At 34.6% G+C, this 20,128-nt stretch overlaps 1 protein-coding gene across 2 annotated transcripts in view; it reads left to right on the forward strand.

Annotated features, from left to right (window-relative positions):
• LOC149795336 (kinesin-like protein KIF28) overlaps positions 1-20,128 on the forward strand; it is a 206,148-nt gene that overhangs the window by 26,769 nt on the left and 159,251 nt on the right. For both annotated transcript variants that reach the window (XM_089965111.1, XM_089965110.1), the window contains exon 7: positions 2,187-2,320. In XM_089965111.1, the coding sequence (XP_089821237.1) occupies positions 2,187-2,320 (134 nt within the window). The remainder of the gene's footprint in view (positions 1-2,186; positions 2,321-20,128) is intronic.

The raw sequence follows: 20,128 nt of genomic DNA on the forward strand, positions 1-20,128 counted from the left end.
ACTCCCATCTCACCTCTCTCCTGAAGGGTTAGAACCACAACAGTTTTAGCAGGGAGGGGCCACTCTATGAAGTTTGTTAAGTCATCATGGGTCACAGATTTCTATTGTATAAATGAAATTACCTCACAGTCTGCTGTATGAAGATCCCATTATCTTCTTTCCTCAACAAAGTAAATACACTTAATAACAATTAATTGAATACATGCTTGGCTTCACATGTCCTGAAAAATGCAGTTAAATCCCACAAAACAAACCAATAAATCCAGTAAACAGGTGTGAAATTTCAACACCTTCAATGAATGGACAACTGAGAGTTGGTGAGATTATTAGCTGGCATAGATTTTCTGCAACAGCCTTTGTGTGCCCTACAATTAGCAGAAGTTGTATACCTTTTTAGAGGAGGCCCCGAGTGGCCGAGTGGTCTAAAGTGCTCACCGTTACGGATCACTGCCATCTCACCTCTGTCTGCGTGAGTTCGAGTCTCAGCCTCGGCTAACGTTGGTACGTGAGAAAGCCTGCCAGTAGCTTATCGTGGGTCGGTGGTTCTTCCCGGGGTTTTCCAGGGTTCTTCCTCCACCAATTATACTGGCCGCCATGTATAGCCTATCTTGTGCTGAAAAATGGCGTTAAACCCTACAACAACAACAACAACAATACCTTTTTAGAGAAAAAAATAATCTAAAAAATGAAATAAATGCATTTTTGATCACATTTGTAGATCATTGTTGTGGTACCAAAGTATGAAAGAAAGACCAACATTATTACATAAACATGACAATATTTTGTATGCAAGAATTTGCCATTGAAGATTGTAATAAATTATACTGCCCAATAATTTATGTAATTATGTACTTGGTCTTCTTTACATTCACAGAAAATAATTTTTAAATTGAAGCTTCTGGAGATGAGATGTATAAATTCTTTAAGCAGCTGGGTTAAAACAAACTATGTAACAAATTTAAGAAAACCTGATTACAAGTTATTAATTCCAACTTATGCAGGCAAAAAATGCAGTTTCATCTACTTGTATCATGATTTTGAGAAGCAGAGGTAGCAAAATACAGTGGGTTCTCAAATACACCAGGTACTGACAGATCGATTATATCAATCAGTGTATGCAAATTTAGTTAAATTAAATTGGCCACATGTCCGAGTCATTGTCTCTGTGAACAAATCACTTCCTAGAGAATTGTTGGAGATAATTGCTGCATTTAATTGAACAATTATTAGAGAATTATTACCTGTCTTTATGATTATTCCATCTTCAGCACTAAATGAAAGTGTTTACTGATAATGAGATTGAAGCTATAAGACTCTCATTTATCAGATCCTTTAGTCTTAATCCACAAATACTTCACCTAGGTGTCATTTACATGTCATTATTTAGATGACTGTTATTTTAGGGGTTTTGTTTAGTGCACCAGTTGACAAAGAAATAAAGATTTGATAGCTTTATTAACATTGGAATATATTCAAGAAATATTTGAATAGAGAACTTTTTTTTATTTGTTTTAATTCTGGTTACACCATAGTTTTGTGATACATTGATGAATCAATGTATATTTTTTTTTAAACTTTGTTATCTGGTGTCTGAAGTTATTATTGAAATTGTCAAATGTCATTAATGACAGTCAAAAGATTATTTTATGCCAGTGTAACTTATCTCCATCCAGCATCTTTAAAAGATAGTATGATGAGACACAACAAAAGTTCATATTGAAAATTGACTATAAAGTGGTTATATTTTGCTGACATGCCCTTTTCTTATGGAAAAGGGGATACATTTTGCTGACACACTTTTTGTATCGAATATTAACTATAAAGTGGTTACATTTTGCTCAGATACCATTCATATGGATAATTGCTTATAAGGTAGATAAAGTTTGCTATCACACCATTCATATGGAAAATTAACTTTATAGTAGTTACATTTTGCTGATACACCATTCATATGGAAAATTAACTATATAGTGGTTACATTTTGCAGATACACCATTCATATGGAAAATTAACTATATAGTGGTTACATTTTGCTGCTACACCATTCATATGGAAAATTAACTATAAAGAGGTTACATTTTGCTAATTCACCATTCATATGGAAAATTAAAGGCTAGAATATAAGAAGAAAAGTAAGGATCACAAAATTCTTGAGAATTTTCATCTAAGTCTTTTATAAATTTCAGTGAGAGAGTAGCTTCTTCAGGAGCTACAGGAGACAGACTGAAGGAGAGTTCCAAAATAAACCTATCACTGAGTACACTGGGAAACGTCATCAATGCTCTGGCAGAACAATCAAAGGGCACTAAGAAAGGTCATGGTAAGTTTGTTTGATGTTGTATCCATGGGTTTACATATTCCATGAATGAAATATGGTAAGTTATAACATTTTTAGCTTATTTAATTTTTAGTGAATTTTATTGTGCTGTTTGCATAATTTAAGCACTTTTACATTAGTAAACTAAGTAGCCTTCGCAAAAGTCCATCTCACTGGAGTGCCCTTTAGAAGTTTCCATGTTCTGCCTAAGTGAAGCTACATGTTGAAGGCTTCCATTAAATTGGAATTGATAATTATTTTTTTGGCATTTATTTTTCTTGATTAAGAGACCAAGTAAACATATTTTGCTTCTTTACAGAAGAACATTAGATGCATCAATATTAGCATGTGAAAAATACATCCATAACATTATGTTTTCGACAGGATGTGAATCATTCAACTGCATAGGAGCTCTCTGCACAGCATTTATAATTTGTGTATTGCAACAAACACGGTAGTATTTAGTGTTGGAGCACAAAGTTGCAAATAATTGCAAAGGGGAGTAGGGGGAATAGTTGATAATGACTTTTCGTCATGTGCTGTTATTTTACTTTTCAATATACTACCTAGTAAAATGAAGTTGTATTTGCAGCCCATGTTGCCTTTAAGAATACATGATAGCAGAGTACAATTTCCTTCAGCATTGGCTGTAAATTAGAATATTTGATGAGCGTAACATTATTGCATTATAATGGTGGTATTTAATTTGTTGAAATACTTTGGGTGGAGGATGGTAAAAACTGTTTCAAGACAGAATACAGTTTATTATTAATTTATGAAAATCTGGTCTAATCATGCTGACTGTTCTGTTGCATGCAAAAGTTGAATTATTGATGGTTAACTATTTACAGTGGAGCCTCATTAATTCGGACTCCATTTATCCTCAAACCTCGCTATCTGGACATAATTAAATGGGAGTGGAATTCCTAAATGTTAATTTGCTCTTTTAATTAAGAAATCCACGTTCCAGATCCGGAAATCAAAATCAGGGACCAAAGTGTAAAATAAATTTAAAACTTGTATCGACAGTGGATGCTGGCTTAATACATGCATTCAAGGCCAACTACAGGAAACAACTGGTTAGACATTACATTGACTGTGCTGAGCAAGGCAAGGTTCAAACTGTGGACATTAGGCAGGCAATACACACGGTATTAGACATGTACAGATCATACCAACACCAACCACTACTGTCAAAGATATTGATGATGGAGATGACGTGCCATTATGTGAGCTCAGAGATCTAATAAGAAGCCTTTCCACCCAGGGTGAGATGTCTGCCAAGGAATACGTACGGATAGACGACATGGAAGAGACAGGGTAACAACTCAACAATAACGACATTTTGACACTGGTATCTAGAGATGAGGTTCCAGGCAATGCTTAGCCTAATGAAGAAGACAATGATGCCACTACCGACTCAGAGGGAAAACACATTACCATCAACCAAACCAAGGACAGCATAGCAGCATTAATTTCATATTTGAGCAGACATCAACAATAAAACACAATAGTGGAGCCCTTGAGAATCTGTGGCCACTGTCAATAATCATTGCAGATAGATTCGCCAAAAAGAATCCAGGCAAACAAAGGTTACAGATTTCTTCAGGAAATTGACATAATAAATGTATGTACAGTACATACATGTATATGTACATAGTGTGATGTGATTGATGTGTTAATTTTCTAAACTTATATTTATTGTACATGTATGTACTAGTGGATGTTATAATAATGTAAAATAAACATCAATTAAATCGCTTTTACAAAAACATATTTTCTCAAGTTGTTTGTTCACTTGGCCTGTTTTCCATACATTGGCATATTAAAGGTTATGACAAACATATTTTAAAGTGTGTTCTTGTTATTTGTCATTAATGATGTGGTTACAGGTTATTAAATCTATCTAGTTATACAAGTGTTTATAAGAAAAAAAGGCCTAATGCTGTTTCAATTCATTGAAGAGCTGATCTTAAATATAAATATAAACTATTTAGGAAATCTCATTTTCAGACTTTTGTGCTGGGGAAAGTTACCCAAACATGATAGGAACAAAAAATTTCTGCAGTTGTATTGGAGCACATCACAGCTACTCCTCTATAATGAACATGCTTTGATGAAACAGGCTGTGACATTCTAAGCTGCAGAGATGGATGTTGCAAGTGACACAGCCAAATTTGGTTTCTTTTCATCTCTTTTCTCCTAGCTTGGTGCAATATTTGAAAGATCACCATGTCTAGAACATATCACCTGGTGTTTGTCCAGTTGGGATCACTGGTTTCATGATCCACCTGTTGTTCAGCTGTAAATTTATTTGTTTCATTTATGATCTTTAAAAACATTTCAAATGGAAAATATAAATGGAAATGGTATAGTTTTAGAGCTGTTTCATGTAAATTATGTGATGTTCCTGACTGCTGAGTAAATGGACTTTTGTCATTATCTTGCTTGTCAGCAAACCAGTTTAACTGATCATCATCAGTGTCATTTGAGCCTGATGACATTACAGTGTAGATATATGATGAACAAATTTCAGATCCATCGTTTTAAATGGCATCATTATTCATAAGATCTGGTATTCTGTTTGGAACTGAATCCAGAAGAATTGTTTTCGCTTCCAGACAAATCACTGTAATCAACAGATGAGGACAAAATTGCCATGATAAAATCAGGGAATTCCCTAGTTAAATACAAAATTTAATTTCCAATATCATATGTGATGTGATTTGATTGAAACTTTACATATTGAAATGAATGGAAGAATTGACAACACTTATTCTTAATTTTGTATTTTTATTTTATATGCCCCACAGTTATGTTCGATTTCATGTTTTAAACACCTTAAAGCTCCATTATACATAACAGTGTATGGAAGAAGACTTGCCATATTTGCTGCACATTCAGAAATGTGATTTTTAACATAAAGAACATAATGGCATTATGAATTGATATTATTAATGTAAACTTCAGCATCATATTTGGAAAACATTACACTTTTATAAGTAACTTACATATGTGAAAAGGCCATAATAGTTCCATCGAATTGAGGTATTATCATTGATTAACATCGCCATTTTGGATGTGGTCGTGGGAAAGCCCTCTACATATAATTTGTCAAATAAATTTAGATTCATATAGTCTAATATACGTCATTAAAACCAGATGTTAGTAAAGATGATTTAGTAGTTTTGACCTGCTGTGGTTACCATGCGGTCAGCCGACATTTAACTGGAAGAGATTGACCGTTAATAGTATACACTGTGTAAAGCATAGAAATGCATAGATGGGGGGCAAAGGTAAAAACATAGTTATGCGTAGTTGCGGAGTAAAGGGTTAATGTAATGGCTACTGGTCACGTTTCAAAGCTGGCCAACTATGAGGAGTACTTTTGAACATGAGCTCACTGGTACCATGGTCATCTGGCTGTATAATGCAAGTAGTTGCTGGTCAGTTGCTCAAGAGGAAGCCACTTTATAAAACAAAATTCAAACAATAAAATGTGACCCATGACTTTGACCGCATTTTAGGATTTGCAGCAATATATCTTGAGGGGTTCATACTGACATAAGGGTTTTCACCAGAAGACTCTTGTGATTTTTGATTGGTTTTAAATGGCATAGGTGCTACTTGGACATTGAATATGGTCATCATCACCTTGGCCATCAAAAACTACTTCTTAATAAAAAGTCATATCAACATGGGGCTGACGCTAAAAGACTTACGATGTCTAGTTGGTCCGTACTCACTACTCGTGAGAAGAAAGTCATATTGATATGAAGTTTACACTAGAAGACAATTTTCATGTCCAGTTGGTCCTAAATTGTTGTTGTTTTAGGGTTTAACGCCATTTTTCAGCACACGATAGGCTATACATGGCGGCCAGTATTAATGGTGGAGGAAGAACCCAGGAAAACCCCGGAAAGAACCACCGACCCACGAGAAGCTACTGGCAAGCTTTCTCACATACCCACCTATGCTGAATCCGAGACTCGAACCCTGGTCCTAAATGAAAATGGTATAAATCTGATGTCCAGTATGGTCACTACAGCAAACGTCTTGAAAATCTCATTGCTCCTCCTTCTCCTGAATGGATAGTCATATGAACATGAATTTGTCATTGAAAAACTTATTAAAATGTCTAGTACTGATCTGATGTTTGGCAGGCTGACACAAAGAACATTGAGAAAATCTTGTTATCACTACTTCTCTTGAGAAATAAGGCACATTGGCAGGGGATTTTAACTGGCAGAAGATTTGTTATGCTGTTGAATTGGACCTTAATGAAAATGGTACCACTCTAGTGTCCCATACAATGATTACAGTGGTCATCTTGAAGATTTTATTGCTGCTCCTGAATGGATGGTCTTATCCTCTGATGCTTTCTAGTTGATCCTAAATGAAAATGGTGCCAATCTGATAGACAATATGGCCTCCACATTGGCCATCTTGAAAATGTTGATATTGGTACCTCTCCTGAATAGTTCTAATCTCTGGCCTGGCCAAATATGGGCATGTGAGAAAGCTTGCCAGTAGCTTCTTGAGGATTGGTGATTCTATAGCGGGTTTTCTTGGTTTCTATGGCCACCATGTGTAACCTATCATGTGCTAAAAATGGCATTAAAACCACAAAGCCACAAACCATCATAAATGAAATGGTGCTGATCCAACTTTTTAGATGGCTTATCATGTTGACATTGGGTTTTTGCCAAAGGATTTGTCCATTTGGTACTAATGGAAATAATGCCAGTCTGATGTTGAATATGGCTGCCATGACCCCCATCTTGAAAATCATGTTGTTACTACATTAGTCCTTCTCATATATGGCCATCTCTTTTGCACCAAGAAAGTGGCCATATAAGACAGATGGTCTTTCCAGATGTAGACTATATTTGTGAAAAGTATATGTAATGTAAATAGTAAGTAAGATACAAATAACTTCAAAGCATTTAATATCTTCATTTAAAAGTAACATGAATTATTAAAAGGTTCTACTTGTCTTGAGAATAGACTTATTTCAAGTTAACATATAATAATAGTTTTTATTCTTATAAAGTGTGAAATGCAAGTTGGGTATTGTTGGCATATGCATTGCAAAGCCACTCAATAACAACATTAAAATCTTGGTGTAAACATTGTTTGGCATTTTGAATCATTCTCTTTCCATTTATTCTATTTTCCCACTTCTGCAGAATATTCTCCTTATCTGTTATGATGTTGTTTGTTTGAGTCTTTCTATCATACAATTTTTCAGCAAGAACTCTTGTACCGAGTTGAATGACTTCAACTATTTTCTTTTAATGTAACAGTTTTCCCTTTTCTTGTTGACATGTTAAAGTTTTGTGATGATTTATTCTAATTTTGTTAATTGGACAATACTGCAGTTTAATTATGCAGACAAAACTTTTGTAGAAGACAAAATGACTTGTTTATAAAGGAAGTGAGGCATGTACTGTGACCTGGTTTTTCTGTCTTTGTCTGGTATCCAGCTTTGTTCAATGTTAATTTCTCTCACTGTGTTAATCCACAAAATCTATCTTTAGGCTGTGTTGAGCATGTTGTGATTCTGACAATTACATCTGGTTGTAATCATCAAAGAGAAGATCTCAACAGCTGTATGAAGCCCAAAACTCTATCACAACATTGCTGAGACTATTTCCTGTAAATGTTGACATTCAGGGAGAATGGTATAATATTAACCTTAATGGCGCATGTAATTTAGCCAACACTTCTTTCAGTAGGCCTAATGAAAATCTGACATTGGGAAATAAACATCGACAGAGATAATCAGATTACTTACCTTATAGTATGAATTCAGTATTGGTTCTGGACAAATAAGGGGTGTGGGGCCCCGAGTGGCCGAGTGGTCTAAAGCGCTCACCGTTCCGGATCACTGCCATCTCACCTCTGTCTGCGTGGGTTCGAGTCCAAGGCTTGGCTAGCATGGGTACATGGGAAAGCCTGCCAGTAGCTTCTCGTGGGTCGGTGGTTCTTCCCTGGGTTTTCCAGGGTTCTTCCTCCACCAGTTATACTGGCCGCCTTGTATAGCCTATCTTGTGCTGAAAAATGGCATTAAACCCTAGATCAACAACAACAAATGAGGGCTAAATTTTACATTTTTGCACTAATATTTTGGAAGCTGGTCACAGGAGGGGTGGCTGTTCTCGAGGAGTACTTTTCTTTTTTACACAAACTCATTGGTGTCAAGAGATTCTGGCCATAAAAAGTGTCCAGCTGGAGGGCAGCTTAATAGGGGGACCACTGTAATTCAAAATATAAAGTCACAGCAGCATGGGGTTTCTGCCAGAAGACATCTTGTGATGTTTTGTTGGTCTTTGTTGGTCTTAAATGAAAATGGTGCCAATCTGAAATCCACTATGCTCACCAATGCAGTTGATTTTAAAATCTTGTTATTAGTCAAGAATTTCAGAGATTGTTTCAACACAGAGTTGAAAGAATGGGCAGATTATAAATTCCTGGAAATTATTCTTAGCCTGAGTGTAGTTTCAATTCCTTTGAGGGACTTTTGCTTGTGGGCTTATTATAGTGAGGTATTCAGTTGTCTGTTTAGAAGGGTTACTGGCATACAACAAGAAAGATGTATTGTTTTTTATTTATTTTTATAGACGTTGCTTCTCTGACTATTAACAGTTGCCACAATTGCTATAGTAGGAGTTAGCTAGTTGGCAGTAACATTCCTTCTAGAATGGCTACTAATCTATTTTTAGAATACCCTATGAGTGAGGACAGTTTAAATTCCACATGTTTAGTGGACTCAAATGAGAGTTGCAGTCATAGAAACCAAGAATTATCTGATGAGGGAGAGCTGACCAATTTTCTAGGGTTCCTGCAATGAATAGCACTATAAGGGCTTTGATCCCTATGCCACTTACGAAGGGCCCTACTAGAGATCATAGACCACACTCTCCATGTATGTGTAATACTGACCTGCTGCTGACTGTTATACAAACACTCCAGAAGCAAGTGGGCAGGATGCAAAAACAGACTGACAGGCTAATAAATGAGAAGCTTATATTAGCTGTCCAGAGAGAGAGAAACCAAGTTGACTCTCAGCTGACAATTTCACAAACCATTTCCCCTAAACCTATTTCTCTAAGTAAAAGTGTACAGGCACCTTAATTATTGACAAAAGAAAGTCCAATCCAGCTCTACCACCAACTCAGCTGAGAATTGATAAAGTTAAGAGTAATAAAGCACCATACAGACCAACTACATCAATATGAAGTAAACATAATACTTTGTCTTCAACCAGCGGAGATGACATCCTCCTTATTGGTAGTTCCATTTTACATGGAATTAACAACAAAGGGCTGAGGCACTGTGTTAGAAAGCATGCCATTTCAGGTGCCAAAATACAGACAATACTGGAAGATATAAAAATATATGATCTCTCCAAGTTTACTAAAATAGTCCTCTATATTGGAGGCAACAGTGCCAGTGAAGGCACTGATGTAGAACTCTTTGAAGGACTATTTGACCAATTACTTACATCCATAAGCAAAATCAAATGAGGTCATTCGAAGAGTGGCAAGTGAATGGAAGAGTGATATTGTTTATAATTACACAAGTTTCATGGACGAAGAGGGACAAGTGATGCAACATTTGTTTGGAAAAAGAGATAATATCCACCCATCTACCAAAAGGGTGGAAAAGCTGGCAAAAAATATAAATGCAGTCATTCGTGTAGTCTGGTCTAACAGCCACATTACAAACTTCATCCATCCCCATAAACCCAATGTAGGTCAAAATATCAGACAATATGGTCAGCCATATCAATACAGTCAGTACACTTTGGGATGTGATTACTGCGGTAAGACTAAACATTCAGCACAGAAATGCAGGCACAGACAGCCAATACAATGCTATCAGTGTGGTAGCTTTGGACACAAAGCCAAAACTCACAATAGATTTATAGAATAGGAAAAGGGTAATGAGGCCATCTCAACTCCACAGGAAGACTCTATTCAGCAGGAGGACCAATCTATCTATCAAGGACTGTCATATACGCCAGGCATCCCTTGTCAAAACAGATTTGATCCTCTTGCTGATGCATGTTCTGAATGTGGAAACTTACCAGCTACTTGTACAGATTCAAATATGACTGATAGTTCAGATTTATACAATGGTTATAAAAGTAGAAAATGCAGTTGTAGAAAAACTAATTTGTTATACAGTAATGACAGTTGTAACAATGATCATTGTGAACATAGTTTTAATACTTTTAATGTCTCTTTGAGTGCCTCTAATAGCATTAATACTAATCTCATGAATTTAGGAGTTTCTAGCAAAGGTTTACACATAGGTCATTTAAATATTCAGGGTTTTCATGGAAGGATCAGTCAAGTGAAGTTACTGCTAACTTCTCCAAATAATAATATCCATTTATTTGGATTCTCAGAAACAATGTTGGCAGAAAATCAGGGTGAAAATTTCTTGTATATCAATGGCTATGACAAACCTTAACAAAGGGATAGGAAATCAGGCGGTGGTGGGATCCTTGTGTATGTTAGAAATGGTACTATTTCTAAAAGACAGGAGGACCTATAAATACAGGAAATAGAATCCATTTGGTTACAAATCACTCCAGAAAAAGCTAAGCCCTACTTAGTAGGTTTTGTGTACAGAGCCCCATCATCACATGCAGATTGAACTTCAAGTAGATAAAATTTCAAATGAAGAGAAAGAATTTTACATTCTTGCGATATAAACGGAGACCTTCTTAATGATCAAATAAAAGTGAATTGGATGGATTGTATTGCTTCATTAGGTATGGAGCAACTTGTAAATGAATCCAGCAGAGTAATATCTACCTCTAAAGTGCGTATAGACCATATTTATACCAATACAAAAGAAATTGTTTTGGAAGTAATGGTTCCAAAGATTGGTATAAGTGACCCCTTTGCAATTTGTCTAATACGTAAAGTCAATGGCAAATCAACAAAAAAGTAATATCCATAAATCCATTACTTATAGATCTTTTTGAAACTTTGATACTGTTAAATTCCTCCAAGATCTGAAACAGATTCCATGGAATACAATCCAAATCTTTGAAGATATTGATGACGTTTTAGATACTTGGAGAGGTCTGTTCATTGGTATAGTGAACAAACATACCCCTTTAAAAACACTCAGGATAAAGAAAGACCATCAGCCAGGCTGGATCTCCCCAGAAAGTTTAGAAGCAATAAAGCAAAGAGACCAACTAAAATCAGTAGGAAGTCAATCTGAATATAGAGTTTGGAGGAATAAAGTTAATAAAACGATATGTCAAGCCAAACAAGTGCACTACAAAAAAGTGCTGGATAAAAATCAAAATAACCCAAAAGCTATCTGGAAAGTGTTTGCAGAGTTTGTTGCAGGTAAATGTAAGAGTAAAACTGAATTTTTATCCTTCAATCATTCATGGCATTTATACCGATAATCCAACTGATGTCTCATAATTTTAATGACTTTTTCATTCAAATTGCTGAAAAACTTAAACAACCCAGAACTTCTTCTGATCATCCGGAACTCAAACATTTTTGTGCTAAAATACTACCAAACAATATAAAGTTTGAAATTCCTGAAATGAGTCCAGAATTTGTGTTGAAATATATTAAAAAATGGATGATAGTAAATCTACAGGACTTGATATGATTGGACCAAGACTAATAAAGGTAGCTGCATCTGCAGTTGTAGAGAGTATAGCTTTCATTTGTAATGAAAGTATTAGGTCTAATAAATTTCCACAAACATGGAAGACTGCTAGGGTTACACCATTGCATAAAGTGGGAACAAAAGATGATGTAAATAACTACAGACCTATCTATCCTTCCTTGTCTCTCCAAATTACTAGAAAAACATCTTTTCTCAACTATTGGAACACTTATTATCATATTCATGATAATCAATCTGGCTTTCGACAGAATCACTCCTGTGAAACTGCACTTGTATCTTTGATTGATAAATGGCTGAAAGCATTAGATCAAGGAGAAATGGTAGGAACTATTATGGTTAATTTTCATAAAGCTTTTGATCTTGTAGGCCATGAAATTTTGCTTGAAAAACTAAAAATCTGTACATGCATTGAAAACTCCCTAAACTGGTTTGCTTCTTACTTAACTGATGGAGTGCAAAAAGTATCTTTAAATGGTCAACTTTCTCAAAGTAAAAATATTAATTGTTGAGTACCACAGGGCTCTATCCTTGGACCTCTGTCATTCATTCTATTTATCAGTGACTTACCTCTTAAGATTGGAACTTCATTTTCTTCCACTGACCTCTGTGCAGATGATACTACACTCTCTGAGATGGGTAAAGCCAAATGGTACTTGAAAATAACTTACAAGATGTTCTCAACAGACTTCAAGTATGGTGCAAGGAAAACAGTATGATCATAAATACAGAAAAAAATGAAAGCCCTACTAGTTACAATGCAACAAAAATGAGCAAGCCTAGACAGTGACAAACTCCTGGTTCTATCTGACAATGTGAGCCTTAATATGACATGATAAAATTCTTGGTGTATTCATAGATAACAATCTAACTTGGTCTATGCACATTAAACATGTTTCAAGAAAGGTTAATTCTTATGTTTGGCTACTGAGGAAAATCAAAATATACATTCCTCTTCAGTATAGGGTCATCTTTTATAAAAGTTTTATTGAGTCATATCTGGACTGTTGTAATGTAATTTGGAGTAATATCTCTAATTCAAACCTAACAACACTTTTAAGACTCCAAAAGAGGGCTTGCCATTTAATTCTAGATCAATGTATAGACAATTTCCAGAATGCAATGAATAATATAAAGATTGTAATGGTACATGAAAGAATATTTCTTAGAAAGGCCAAATTGATGTATAAAGTATCAAGAAAAGCCATTCCTGTCTATCTAAGCAATATCTTTCACCAAAGAGATGCTGATGGTACTCCAAATTAAAGGTCAATAAGAAGTAAAAATTACATTATACCATGGCCAACGAAGGAATTGTTGAAAAAAAGTTTTCAATATACTGGTCTACTGGTATGTAATAACGTTCCCAGTGACATAAGGCAGGCTCCTAGCATTTCTTCTTTTCATAATCAGTGTCTCAAATGGATGAAAACTTTAGACAATTGAACAGTTCTAGTACATGTACAATAAATACCACCTTCTTTTCTGTAATTTCGCATCATTTTCACAGTTGAATTTTTCAATGCTGGGTGATATTTTATACTTTATATATGTTGTTAATTATATTTAATTTTTATTTGATTTAATTTAATTGTTTGTAAGTTTTAAAATCTTTTTTTAATAAAATTTCATTATATGTCAAAATAATGTAGTTTTTTTACTTGGAACCCAACACTTTTCCAGAAAATAGTTTGACCATGACTGTTCATTTGTAAACACCGAAAGCTGGCATAGTTCTGGACCTTAATTCAAAAATCAGTGAGAGAAGTAAACAACTTTTTTTATTTTTATCTTATTCTTTGAGCAAAATGTTTGGTTCTTGTCAAGGTCATACTGGGACTATGTGCTTTTATATGTAAATACTTCTCGATGGTTCTGGGAATTTGTTTTGCATTTCGAGTTACTGTATAATCATTGTTTATAGAGATTTTTCTCAGTTTGGGCTTAAAACACTTGTGTTCATCTGTTTGTGACCTGTTTTGGGAATTACATTTTAATGTTTATTTAAATTATTTGGATTCTAAAGGATAATTCTTTTTCCTGGAAAAATGTGAGTGCTTATACAGAATTCTTGGACAAAGACATTTCATTAATTCAAACACTGGATTATTGTTTGTGAATAACACAGAACTGTAGACATTACAACACCACAAAGGATACAGTATATGCCATCACCTTCCATCTTGGATTATTTGTAGGGACTTGAATTCATTAGAACATATCATTATTAGGATTTCTAACATTTAATTCATGGATTATTCTTGGATTATTTTTGGATTTGATTCTTAAAACTGTAAGTTCTATTTTTTCATTTCTAAATTATTTGTTAAATTTTTCAAAGCTTGTTGTTTTCACTCTTTCTTGTGTTACTGTTTATTCGAGCCTAAATATGTAACATAAGAATTTTTGTGTTCACAGATGCCTTTGCATACATTCCAGGCTTGATACTTTGATTTTCAAAATCACTTAATTATTTAGTGTCAAGCCAGATTCTTCACATCATGTTGTATATACTGTATATATTGTACATAACAGATAGAAGGCCTCAAGGTAGATTAGTTCTGTATCTAATTGAGTTACCTTCTCTAAATAAAGTCTTTATTATTATTATTATTATTATTATTATTATTATTGATATTATTATTATCATCATTAATATTATTCCAGTGCTCCTATGCCACCACCTGCAGAAGTTGTATGTTCAAAACATCATATGGTAAGGGTGTACTGGATACTAGCATGGAGTCAGAAAACTCATTCCAACGGTTTTATTGCTGTTGTTTATGTTGACACCACACAACTTGTAATGAATTCCCAGTGATGCTTTTCAGGAGCTCCAAATGAGCTTTTGCGTTTTTGTTTGTTCTTAATTTGTGTTTGTGCTGAAGTGTATGCCTTTATGTGATACAAGCCATATTAGACTTTTCGTTGTTGTATATTTATTAACTAGATCTATTATATTCTTAAACTCTTCTTTAGAGATCTTGTTGAATGGATCCTTAGATATGTGGTCAGTGTTTTGTCAGCCAGGACAATGATTTTATTATACTTTTTGGCTTTCATGGTGAGGCAGTGGCTAATAAAATTTCCTGCATTGGAAATCAGACCACAGTTCAAAGAGATCATATAAAGGACAATCACAATGGGAAAGCAATGATGGTTAATAAGATTCCAATATCTGCTACACTGATGACCAGAGACACAGCCATTGGTTTTGTATCAGCATCATCCACAGCACTTACTTTGTGCATGTACTTTTGCTATAGAGTGCCCTGCTTTTTAGCCTCTGTCTCATAGCAAGGTTTCAGCCTCACAGGTGTTTTTCAACTGATAATCTTATGTCACTATTACATCTGTAGTTTATAGCAGTATTAAAACTTGGCTGTGATCAGTATATGGCAGTTTAATTGCTTAGAAGGGGAGGGGTGGGGGAATGCTGTTATGTGGGCATATATTTCTGACCTGTTGCTGTGGTGTATTGGCAAGACATTGATGATGTGAAAGTAAATGTCAGTATCTTAATATCTTTTCATCTGGAAATGGCATGGCCTTCAGCATGCCTGCCAGTACTCTTGCAGCAGTGTGCCTTCTGTTTGCAGGTTTAGTGATTGCTAACTTTTCTGGCTGTACACTGTAATGCATCAGAAATTATCTATTTTTTTTCAAAGGACTACATTGAGTAAGGGCCATTTTCTGTCCCTGTTTTTATGGAAGAAAAAAAATTCTTGTAAATATCACAACTCTTTGTCTCATTGTATTATTCGATGCGTAAAACACCCCATTCTGCATTAAATATGCATATAAATTTCTTTTTCATACCTAAACACAACCTTTGAACATAGGCTGGTATTGGAAATTTAAGAGAAAATGCTACATTTGAGCAATTTGAGACTAGAAATAATATCTATTAGTGCAGGCTTGCTCATTAACTTATGAGAGCTTGCGTTAATCACTACAAACTAAAAAATTCTTGAATTTTGCTGTCTTTGTATCATTGTAAGTTTTCCCTGTTGCATGGTAGCTGCCTACATATTGCTACGCATGAGCAATTAGACCCGCATTTCTAGAGTGTACTGTATTAGTTCCTTCATTATTATATTAAAAAAATTCCTGGAATAATAATTATTCAGATATTTTAAAAACAATGTTATCCATTCATTTCTCTCTTTCCTTATTCTTTCTAATACCGCTCCAGTGGCCTAGTGGTTAGATCGTCCACCTCAGATGCAAGAGGTTGTGGGTTCGATCCCCGGCTGAGTCATACCAAAGACTTACAAAATGGTACTTACATGTGCCTCGCTATGCGCTCAGCGTTAAGAGGTTAGTGTTAGGACTGGTCGGACTGGTGTCAAGATAATGTGACTGGGTGGGACATCATGCTACATGTCTGCAGCATGATGACCCAGTGCTAGACGTCACTATAAACTGCCACACTGCAGACATCATAGTGATATGACTGAAAAATTGTTAAAGTTACATTAAAAATCCAAATCACACACACATATATTCTTTCTCAATTGCCTTGGGAACTTGATTTTTCAAAGAGGTGCTGAAGGGGCCATGGGAACGATATGTAAACAAAGACTATGTGGAGTAAACATTAAATGGAATTGTACTTTTACATTGCCAATTTTTGGCAAAAGCATGCTGTAAATAATAGGATAATATATATCATTTCTTTTATACATAAATAACAGGGTTTTTTCTTCATTTCCATCTTGTTACCATTTGGTATGTTTAATTCACTCACTATTACAGTGTAATTCTGTACATGTAATCTTTAAACGAATTTGTCAATTTCCAGATGTAAATAACGGTTACAACCAGCATATTTTTTCATTAAATTTTGTCTTTCTTCATATGGCAACAATATTAATTCCTGAATACTAAAGCATTAACTGCACAAACAACAAAGGAATTGTCTGCCTTTACATAAATCTACTTGGTAGAAATGTGTCATCTGCATGATATACAGGTTTAACAAAGTAGGCTTGATTAGCTTATACGGTATAGCATTATTGTGCCAAATTTTTGCACCAAGTTCGAATCTCTGAAGCTCCCTTAATTTGTTTTTTTTTTTGTTTTTTTTTTAAGAATTAATATCCATAATATCAACAGCTGTCAATTTACAGGTTTGAAATAAAATTAGTAGCTGCTCAGTTTTCAAAACCAAAATAAATTAATGCCTAATTTGAAAATCATTTTATTTTTATTTCATGCAAGGTAACATTTTTTTTATCAATATTTTATGCATCTAAAATGGAACTATACAAGGGTGGCCAATCATGTCTGCATCAGAAAATAATGATATTGTAACCAGTGTTGTTAAGCAGTTATTCTTTCATAATTAGGTAGCATAACTTTCATTCAAGTTTATTTAATTATAACAAATTTTCATACTGAATTTTTATCGCATTTTCCAGTGCACTCATCCATATCAAGAAAAATCGATTTTAGACTGACATAAAGATTTTAAGCTTGGTTACTTCATCGATGATATTTATAACAATTACTGAAATTAGAAACCATTTCCAAACTGTAGTGTGAACCATGTCACGATGGAAGCCAATGAATTGATTTAGGATTTTTTAGTTGAAAATATTATCTGTATTACTTCTACGCCAAAAACAAGCAATTATATGAAACTCGATCATTTGCAAATCATTTTATTTTTATGTTCCTAAAAGTGTAATATTTTTATGGGTATGGTATTCATCTAAAAGGAAACTAGAGGAGAGTGACCAAATACCTTCACATCAGAAAATGATTGTCGCAGTGGTGGAACCAGTGTTGTGAAGCAATTATTATTCCATACATGTAGTTATATAGTATAATTTTTTATACTTGTTTGTTTATGCTAAACATTTTAAGACTTAATTTTTTTATCACATTTTCCTAATCACTCCTCCACATCAAGAAAAACTGGTTTTAGACTGACATACATTTTTATGTGCCTTCTAAATCAATGAATTTTCTAGCAATTACTGAAATTATGAATGACACATTTTGTTTCCAAACAGTGGGAAACATGTCCTTAGGTCAGGATGGAAGCCATAGTAACTGAATTGGTTTATGGTTTATTAATTGAAAAGGATAATGGTATTATTCCTACACCCAACCATCAAAAATAAAATTAAACAAAACAAGTTTGTTCAGTCTAGTTATCTAAATACTGCATATTTATTGCAGTGGCATATTTTCTTTATTTCATTAAATATTAACCTCATAATTTTATACACTTACTGATTATAACAACAGAAAATCATAAATATAGTAACATTTACAGATGAAAATCCTTTATTCAGAGGACATCCTGCTTGAGTATAAGTACCACTACTATGACTACTACTACTATTAAAAATACTACTACTACTACTAAAAATGAGGCCCCGAGTGGTCTAAAGCGCTCACCGTTCCGGATCACTGCCATCTCACCTCTGTCTGCATGGGTTCGAGTCCAAGGCTTGGCTAGCGTGGGTATGTGGGAAAGCCTGCCAGTAGCTTCTCGTGGGTTGGTGGTTCTTCCCTGGGTTTTCCAGGGTTCTTCACCAGTTATACTGACTGCCATGTATAGCCTATCTTGTGCTGAAAAATGGCGTTAAACCCTAGAACAACAACAACAACTAATAATAATAATAATAATAATAACAGCATTAATAATAATACTAAAACAATGTCCACCTACCTATTTTTTCTAGCAGAAACAAACAAGGTGGGGGGGAGATCGCATTAACCATAAAACATATCGAGCATACAATATATTTAGACCAAAACAATTCTGAAATAAAAAAGTTTGGGATATAACATGGCATAATGAATGACACAAGAATTTATTATGTAAAACAAGAATTACGATAATTAATACACAATAAGCTGAGTTGTGTTTTTTATATTGTGTTCATAAAATCTTTTTCTGGCTCCATCCCTACAGTAACTAATTATATGGAAGTCATGGGCTCTGTGTATCATTATACACTAAACATGACTGCAAAAGTTAACACTTGCAAATGTATGAAAAGCACCCAACAAATTAGACTTTATGTCAGATATGACAATTTGGTGAATGGTCTAAAACACATCAACTGCTGCCATAAAAGCCCACAATCAATTCAGTGTCACATTCCATCAACATCAAGATCTCACATTGTGTTGTATGTAAAGATCTTATGGGCATCAAAATCATCTTGTTAATGTCCCATCGTGTGCCATAACCCAGTCTTCTGCAGAGTGTAGTATTTTTATAAAGTCAAATAGTAGATGTTGCAAATTCCATTTGGAAATCTACTTCACTAATGAATCCCTCCAATCTATCACTGCAACAAAAGAGTTTGAAAACTTTTCAAGAGCAGATATTAAATCACTTTTACAAAATGTCTTTGAGCTAATTAAAACAAAGTCATACCTTAACTTGATGTTTCGTCTTCCTTATGACTATTTCCACTTTTTATGGCTTGAAAATGAGTCAAATCCTTTTGTCGAATAAGGTATAAATCCTGGTTCAAGAGAAAACTTGTTAAATAAGCACAAATTGTACTTCATGACAGCTGATCCACTGGGAAAATGAATGACTTCCCCAGGATACGAGTTGATTACCTGCTTGACATCACTATGGGCATTTATCAAGTCAAACAGGCTCCAATTTAATGCAAATGAGATTCTCACAGTGGAGAGGCACTATGAGGTTATGGCACGCATGGATTTTCCAAGTCTGTTACATGTAAAAATCCAGTCTTGCCACTCCAAAAATAAAATCCATTCGCTGTGGATCCAATACAAGCTGCAATATTCCATGGACTCTATCAAAGGATTGTATTGTACTGGCATTGTTGGTGCTTGGGTTGTTGGGTATTGTGCCCATGTATCTAGTTTCCTATGTTTCTTGGCTGCAAAAGATGGGTAAATAATGAGTTGACAAAGAAAGCATCACTAACAAGTCATCTTAAGGATCCATCATCTATTCCAGAATGTGAATATGACAACGGGGAATCAAATGAGAAGTTGTTTTTCTACACTGTGTGCACTACTTTCATCAGTAGTTATCTTGCTCCTTTTATCTTTATATGACAAATGATAATTTTGTATAATTTGAATTGTCATCCATATCATGATGTTTCCATTATTATGGCATCTTATTTGTGT

Source organism: Sinohyriopsis cumingii, chromosome 7 (genome assembly GCF_028554795.1).
Source record: "Sinohyriopsis cumingii isolate HCF-2022 chromosome 7, ASM2855479v2, whole genome shotgun sequence".
Lineage (NCBI taxonomy): Eukaryota > Metazoa > Mollusca > Bivalvia > Unionida > Unionidae > Sinohyriopsis > Sinohyriopsis cumingii.